The 8,702-nt window shown below is 34.8% G+C and overlaps 1 protein-coding gene across 1 annotated transcript; it reads right to left on the reverse strand.

Annotated features, from left to right (window-relative positions):
* Window positions 1-648: 648 nt before the first annotated feature.
* On the reverse strand, window positions 649-2,676 carry LOC127095915 (molybdate transporter 1). The gene is made up of 2 exons (XM_051034542.1): window positions 2,338-2,676; window positions 649-2,188 (listed from the first exon to the last, which is right to left on the reverse strand). The coding sequence occupies exons 1-2, from the start codon at window positions 2,573-2,575 to the stop codon at window positions 1,059-1,061; spliced, it is 1,368 nt and encodes a 455-aa protein (XP_050890499.1). The 5' UTR covers window positions 2,576-2,676; the 3' UTR covers window positions 649-1,058.
* Between the last annotated feature and the right edge of the window lie 6,026 nt (window positions 2,677-8,702).

The raw sequence follows: 8,702 nt of genomic DNA on the forward strand, positions 1-8,702 counted from the left end.
AACATGAAGAATGATTAGAGGAAAAAGCCATGTGATTTTTTTTAGGATTCTTACTTTTTATCCTATGAAAGTGGATGAATAGAACTCTAGAGTAATCTAACTTAGTGGAAGATAATCTATCATTATAATAATTTTATAAGGGCTATTAATTGTTCTTCACATGACCACATAAAGAAAATAACACTATTAATAATGATGAACCTTTATGGTTTTTATACGAATTTCAAAAGTTGGAATGGCATAACATAATGCTCCATTTATGTAGTAAGTTGCAAACCTTATTCGAGCATACAATTTGTCTTCAAATTTTGTTCCAAGTAGTGATCAAATTAGCTCAAAAGGGAAACTTATTCCTTTTGTTGTTTCGATTTTCATTTCGAATGAAGGAGTATTGTGTCATTAGCACCGTTAATGTTGATTGAACAATTTCATTTTATTTATAACTAAACAAAATTAAAATCATTGGTTTGGTATATCGGTTCGAAATTTCGAACCATACTAAATTGTTAGAAGATATTTTTTTTAAATCGAATCATTTATTAAAAGACCGAATCTTTATATTACACGTTCGCTGACTCGATTTTTTGTTTTAACAATTCTATATGTCATACAAATAAATGAATATAGAGATGTGAGATGTTTTGTAAATAAAGTAAGGAACTTCTTTTATACCATCACTTAGTTGAGCATTACATACACAACAATGCATGCAATTGCATTGATATTCTTAAAAAAAAGTTGTGGGGCACAATTTAAAACCACATTAAATAACAAACAACATTAAGGATAGATATAGTTACCCGGTACTTGGTACTTTGACGAGAATTTGAATTGTGTGCGGTCACAAATCCTACACATTCTCGCGGTCAATGTATTGATAATAGTTGAATCAAGATCTAACGGTTCAAATTTTAATTTTGATATTTTATCGTCAAAAAATATCAAAATCTATTTGATTTCTTTCTGTACCGAATGATCTTGATCAAAAGAACATGTTGATTACACGAATGCGAGAATTTGTGTCCTTAACAAACCCAATTCTATTTTATAGACCTATATTATGGTTTATCTTTTGTCCAACTCCTTAGCTTAAGAAGCAAATACACAACCATTCCAACCAAAAATCCAAGAGCAGCACTTGATCCAACCAAAGAAACAGCAGTGCAAACAAGTGTGACAAATGAATCTTCTTTGCTATTCATATCTCTAGCACACATAGCTAATTCAATACCAGCAAACAAAAGCAACACACCTAATATCCCAACAGGAAACATCTTTAAAATGTGTGCCAAAGATGTTCCTAAAACCAATCCCAATACCAATTTGGCAGCACCAAGAAGTGCCACACACCCTCCACTCCTTCCACCAAATTTATACTGTCCTGCAAGTCCACCAGCACCATGGCAACATGGCATAGCACCGAACCAACAACCAACAAAATTCATCAACCCAACCGTCACTGAAAGTGAAGTGACTGAAAAGTCCTTTTCAGGAAACAGATCCTTTGACAACTTACAAACAGCTATCACAGAGTTCAAGATTGTCAAAGGTAGTTGAGGAATTGTACCTTTCACAAAACCTTTCTTCCATGCTTGTTTAGTGAACTTCACCAATTCTATTGAAGAGGGTCCAAATTTGATTTCATGAACCACATTTGGCTTTTTTATGAACGCCAAAATAACACCTAAAACAAAGATTATAAAAGCAGAAGGAAGTGAAAAAACAATTCTCCTCACTCTACTAGTCCTCTTTTTTTCACCATTTTCTTCACCATTACAACACCTATGATGATTTTCACTCTCACCAGCACCATTCACAATAACAATAAAACAAACACAAACAATGGCTAAAACCAACCCATCTAACCCAAACCAAGGCCTTGGACCCAAAGCTTTAGACTTTGGAAGATCTTGCATTTTTCTCACATATTTAACAGCAGTTAAAGCAAATGATAAACCTTGTGCTAGTTGAATTCCCCTCACAACAGATAAAGGAATAAACTTGTACACCAGCTGCATCAACCCGGTGGCACCCAATAAAAACACCGCGACACTAGTCAAGATTCCGGCTGCCATGATCTCCGGTACACCGAAGGTGGTATCCGATAAGGCCTCCGCGGCAATGGACTTCATGGGCTGGACCGGCATAGGGACCCCATAAATGACACCAGTGAGAATGTTGTATACACCTATCAAATTAAAAACCATGCATAATAGTATCAGTATCGTGTCTAATATCCGTATATCTGAACATCGTGTTTGTCATGTCTGTGTCCGTGTAAGTCTATACAGTGACCAAATAATTGTTACTGTGATTTAGAAAAACTAGAATATGTACCTGTGAAGATTAATGTGGTGCCAAGGTTGAGATTCTTTGATAGAGTCAAAGAAAGAACTATGGGTATATAGGTGCCAAGGTCACCCATGGCACCATTTAGTTCACCCCATTTTGAATGTAAAACCAAGTTGGTTTTCACTTTCTGGATAATCATGTTTGCTGAGAAATTTTTGGTTGGATTAGTTATGGTGGTTTCAGAGTTTGATATGGGAATTGAAGGAGGGTTTTGGTTTGCCATGGAAAATTTGTTTTTGATTGTTTTGGGACTCACAATGTGAAGTGTGTGTGTGATCCAAGAATTTATAGCTATGGCAACGGTATGAGTTTGACACAAAATAGCAAAATTACTTTTTATTCTCCACTTTCCCATTCTTTTATTCCTTATATGATTCTGTTACTATTTTCTTGGTATAAACATTTATAAAGAGTGTTACAATAGAATAAATAAATATAAACAACATACTTTTATAAATTTATTATTACATATTAGATAAATAATATATTTCATAACAATTCTTTCACGTCAGCCAATTAAAAATCGTTGTTAAATGATATGAAATACATCATTTTTTTGTTTTTAAATTTAATCATATCCTCGTTTTTTTTGGAAAACCGACAGAAAATGTAGGTCACGCGATTCAATTTCTTGAATTCGCGTAAAAACATTCATAGAAATAATAGATGTTTTTTGTCCTTGTAAAAAATGTTGAAATATGCAAAAACATTCGAAGAATGATGTATTCAATCATTTAATTTGTGATAAAATTATTCAAAATTACACAAAATGGATATGACACGGTGAAGTGACAAAAAAAAATGAACTTTGTAACATAGAGTTGAAGTTGATGAATATATGAATGATACTCTAAAAGATATGATATGTGATATTGAAGTAGATGCTTTTAAGAAAGTCCGTGTGGAAGATACTTTACAAAGTGACATGAAAGAGTCGTTATTTCCGGGATGCAAATTTTTTATAAGATTGTCATCTGTGTTAAGACTATTTAATCTTAAGGAAAAAAAATAGATGGATGGATAGAAGTTTCATTGAGTTGTTTGAATTGTTGCAAGAAATGCTTCTAGAATGTAACACATTGTCAAACCGTAGTTATGAAACCAAGAAGATAGCATGTCCAATGAGAGTTTGGAATATATCAAAATACATGCAGTAAAAAATTCCTCCAAATGAGTAAAAAATTGATGTTTACAGAGCATAACAAAACTTACATAAGTTGGTTTAATGAAAGGGTTTCTAAAAGGAGAAGTGCATCAGAGACAATTAAATGAATGTCATATATACCTAAGTTTAATGTATTAACTTGAAGTGCATACGACATCAATAAATTTTTATTCTATACAAAATTAAAGAATGATCGTAGTACCATTAAAAATAGTGAGGTTATGGTTGAAACTGAATCCATGGACTTTTCTAGTTCCAAATATAACAATCTTGTACTGGCATTTAGACCGTACTTTGGGATCATTAAGGAGATTTTGAAGATTGATTATGTTACTTTTAAAATGCCTTTATTTAAGTTGAAGTGGATTGACAGTAACACTGATGTAGAAATCGATGAATTAAGATTCACACGGGTTGATCTTCAAAAAACAGCTTATATGAACGAACCATTAATTGAGGCATCCCAAGCAAAAAAAAATCTATGTCATTAATCCTTCTAACACTTAATGGTCAATTATTCTACAAGGAAAACATATTCATGATAGTGATGAAAATCAAGATTTAAATTTTGAGATCACTTCTTTCGCAACACATGTACGTCTCTCATCTGAAGAAAATGATTCAAATGATGTGCATGCTATTTGTCATGATCATAAAGAGGGGGGATATGAAAAAACTAGTAAGTAAATATTTTATATCACTTAGTAATATATATTTTCTTTATTTTACTTTTGTATTCTTTTTATTAATCTTTATTTTTTCCAACATTTAGAGATGTCGAAGGATATCATATGTTGCATGATTTTAGAAGTAAAAGTCAGAATATTGAAAACCCTTAAAGTAAATGCTATTCTTTGTGACATTTATATATGATTATAAATTATTCATTTTAGTTGTAGTTATTGACAAATGTTGTTGATATTGAAGTTTGAATGTTGTTGTTGAGATTGAAGTTTGAATGTTGTTATTGTTGAATTGTAATTTCTTGTGTCGAAGTAGATTACTCGACATAAGCAAGGAAGTGTCGAACCACCTAGTGTGTTAAGTTGTGTTAGTGCGTTGAGGTTTTGAAGCATGTTGCTTCACACAGGATTTCGACTTAGGCCTATTTTAGTAGTGTTAGCTATTTTGAGCTTTTATAGTTTTGGGTTTTGGCTTGTGGTGCAAGCTAACCTAAATCTATAAATAGAGGGAGTAACCCTTATTCTTGTAATATAGAGAATATTTTATTCACAAAATTTTGTAGTTGCAAAATGAATAAGAAGTTTCTCACAGTTTGTGGGCAGAGAGAAACTCTGCAGAATTTTATTACTCTTCTCCTTCGTTCTTTACTTTTTTTCTCCGTTGTTCTTCTCTTTTTCATTGTTATTGTGTGGGTGATAACAATCTTGTTCATCAAGATTGATTGAAATTCTCCATAGGTTGTGGTGGATTTCCATCATCTAGTATCAAGAGCTCCTGTTGAAACGATTCGTGGGAAGAAAATTACGATGGCAATGAATAATCCAAACGGACATTTTCCAGCAAATCTTTCAATTCTCAAGAACAACAATTATGAGAATTCGTGCAAGCAGATAAAAGTCATGTTCTGTTATCAAGATCTTTGCGGTCTTATGAAGGAATGAGTAATAACGCTTATAGAAAACGCGACAGATCAAGAAAAGGATGCACATAAAGAATTGAAGAAGAAAGATTATAAAGCTCTCTTTATAATCCATCAATGTGTTGATGCATATAACTTTGAAAAGGTTAGTGATGTAGAGTCAGCAAAAAAAGCATGGGAAATTCAAGAGAAGTCATTTGGAGGCGCGGAGAAGGTGAAAGAGGTGAGGTTACAAACTCCCAAAAGGACGTATGAATTGCTTCAGATGGAAGACAATGAAAGCATAACTAATTTCTTTACCAAGGTTATGAAACTGGTGAATCAAATCAAGGTATATGGAGAAATGTTGACATCAAGATCTGTTATTCGAAAGATCTTGAGGTCGTTGGCTCCAAAGTTCGACCACGTGGTAGTAGCCATAGAAGAGTTGAAAAATTTGTCAAAACTGACAAAGGAAGAGCTTCAAGGGACGCTTGAATCTCATGAATAAAGAATGGCTGAAAGAGCTGCAGAAAAGTCGAAGAGTGATATGGATTTGCATGCGTAATCAGTAAAAGAAAGGAAAGGCAAAGGAAGCTAAAATGGCAACAAAGGCAGAGGAGACTATAATAATTCGACTGGTCGAAATCAGCAAGAAGGAAACTAGTCGAATAAGAGAAAACCCTAGAACCAAGGCAACCAAAGAGGTGATGTTGCAGATAGAGGAAAAGGTGATGGTCAAAAGCCATAAAATAGTCACATTCAGTGTTACAATTGTCAGAAGTATGATCACTATTCTAGTGATTATCCAGAAAAGCAGAAGAATCAAGAAACTTATGCAAAGTTGGCGAAACATGAAGAAGAAGAGACGTTGTTGATGGTTACAACAAGATATGAAGAGAGATTCAAGGACCAGTGGTACTTGGACTCAAGATGCTCATCACACGTGTTTAGAAGGAAAGATTGGTTTGTCAATATAAATCCCTCAATGAAGAACATGGTGAAATTTGCAAATGATAACACTCTAGCAGCTGAAGGTGTTGGTGATGTTCTGGTTATGAGGAAAGATGGCAAGATGTCAGTAATTTCAAATGTGTTATACATACCAGGCATGAAGAGCAATTTGCTCAGTGTTAGTCGAAAAGAACTACAGAGCATCGATCGAAGATAAGATGATGAGAGTTTTCAACTCAAATGAAAGGTTGATCTTGAAGGCTCCAATGTCTCAGAATAGAACCTTCAAGATTGAGCTTAATGTGATGGAGCATAAGTGCCTTGCAACAATATCCAGCAGAGATGAGGGAATATGGTATTATAGACTTGGTCATCTTAATTTCTAAGACATCAGAGATTTGAAGAGAAGAAATATGGTTTCAGGATTACTAGAAATCAACATTCCAAACGAATTGTGTGAAGAATGTGTGCAGGCAAAGCAACATAAGAACAACTTCAGTAAGGATGCAGGAAGCAGGTCGAAGGAAATTCTTGAAGTCATATACTCTGATGTATGTGGTCCTATCCAGGTGGATTCGATTGGAGGTAGAAAATACTTTGTTACATTCCTAGATGATTTCATTCGAAAACTGTGGTCTTACCTGATCAAGAAGAAAAGTGAAGTGATCGAGTTATTTGCCAAGTTTAAATCTATGGTCGAAAGCCATAGTGGTCGAAAGATCAAGATTCTGAGTACTGATGGTGGTGGAGAATATGTGTCGAAAGACTTCGACGCATTATGTGTGAAAGAAGGCATTGTGCATGAGGTGGTGCCACCCTACGCTCTACAACATAATAGAGTCACAAAAAGGAAGAATAGAACCATCATGAATATGGTGATAAGTATGTTGAAAGGCAAACATCTACCCAAAGAACTATGAGGAGAAGTTGTGTCGACTGCAACATATATTCTAAACAGATGTCCGACGAAGAAGGTAGAAGGAATCATGCCAGAAGAATATTGATCTGGTGTCAAGCCTATCTTGAGTCATCTGAAGGTGTTTGGATCTATAGCACATAAACATGTGCCAAATAAGTTGAGAAGAAAACTTGATGACAAGTTGAGTTAGATGATCCTGATAGGATATCATTCGATTGGAGAATACAAGTTGTTCGACCCAGTGAACAAGCAAGTGGTGATCAACAGGGATGTGATCATAAGTGAGATTAAGGAATGGGATTGGACTGATAATGTTAATAAAGATTCAGTGAGAATCTTATATGATGAACCAGCTAGTGAAGTCGAAAGAGAAGTTCGACAATAAATCAGAGGTGAAGCAGGCCCAAGAAGACCTCAAAGAACAAGAGACATGCCTACAAGTTTGCAAGAATGTGTGATTACATCAGATTATATGGTCAATGAAGAAGGTGAGCTGGTAAACTATTCTTTCTATGTAGATGTCAGACCAGTCAATGCAACTGAGGCATTGAAAGATTTGAAGTGGGTGAAAGCAATGAACGAAGACCTAAAGTCAATCGAAGTCAACAACACTTGGTCACTTATCGAATTGCCTCAAGACAAGAAGGCAATTGATGTGAAGTGGGTATACAAGGTGAAGTTGAATCCAAAAGGAGAAGTGACTCGACACAAGGTGAGACTTGTGACGAGAGGATTTCTTCAGAAAGAAGGAATCGACTTCGATGAAGTTTTTGAACTTGTTGCTAGGATTGAAGCAATCAGGTTAGTTGTTGGTCTAACAATCATGAACAACTGGAATATGTTTCAGATGAATTTGAAATGTGCATTCTTGAATGGCCCCTTAAAAGAAGAAGTTTATGTTTCATAACCAGCCGAGTTTGTGAAACAAGGCGAAGAAAGAAAAGTGTACAGGCTGCATAAAGCCCTGTACGGACTTAAACAAGCTCCAGGAGCTTGGAACAAGAAGATAGATGGCTTTCTAAGGGATAAGGAATTTGTGAAATATACAACTGAACATGGAGTATATGTAAGAAGAAGCAAGAGTGAATTTCTTATACTATGTCTCTATGTAGATGACTTGTTGATAACAAGTAGTTGCAAGAAGGAGATCGAAGACTTCAAAGATGATCTCAACAAGGAATTTGAAATGTCAGATCTGGGTGATATCTCATACTTTCTTGGCATCAAATTCTACAAGAGTGGTAAAGGTTTGATGATGCACCAAAGAAGGTATGCAAGTGAAATACTCAAGAGATTTGAGATGCAAGATTGCAACCCAACTTCGACTCCAGCTGAGCCCAGATACAACTGTCGAAAGATTCAGATGAAGATGATGTCGACCCAACGCAATATAGAAGACTTATTGGGTCACTTCGATACCTTTGTCACACAAGGCATGACTTAGCATATAGTGTAGGTATGGTGAGTAGATTCATGCAGAAGCCAAAGGTATCACATCTAGCAGCGACGAAGAGGATACTAAGGTATATGAAAGGAACCCTCGACTATGGCATTTTGTTTTCTGTAGCCGATGAAGGAAAAAAATGTAAATTAGAGGGATACACCGACTCAAGTTTGATAAAAAAAGCAAAATTACTTTTTATTCTCCACTTTCCCATTCTTTTATTCTGTATATGATTCTGTTACTATTTTGTTGGAATAAACATTTATAAAGAGTGTTACAATAGAAT

Source organism: Lathyrus oleraceus, chromosome 6 (genome assembly GCF_024323335.1).
Source record: "Lathyrus oleraceus cultivar Zhongwan6 chromosome 6, CAAS_Psat_ZW6_1.0, whole genome shotgun sequence".
NCBI lineage: Eukaryota > Viridiplantae > Streptophyta > Magnoliopsida > Fabales > Fabaceae > Lathyrus > Lathyrus oleraceus.

What these genes read in the sequence shown, in the direction of transcription:
- LOC127095915 (XM_051034542.1), bottom strand. Translation starts at nt 2,575, where the DNA reads ATGGCAAACCAAAACCCTCCTTCAATTCCCATATCAAACTCTGAAACC. An exon ending in CACCACATTAATCTTCACAG is followed by an intron (nt 2,189 to 2,337) that starts GTACATATTCTA and finishes TTAATTTGATAG; the next exon opens with GTGTATACAACATTCTCACT.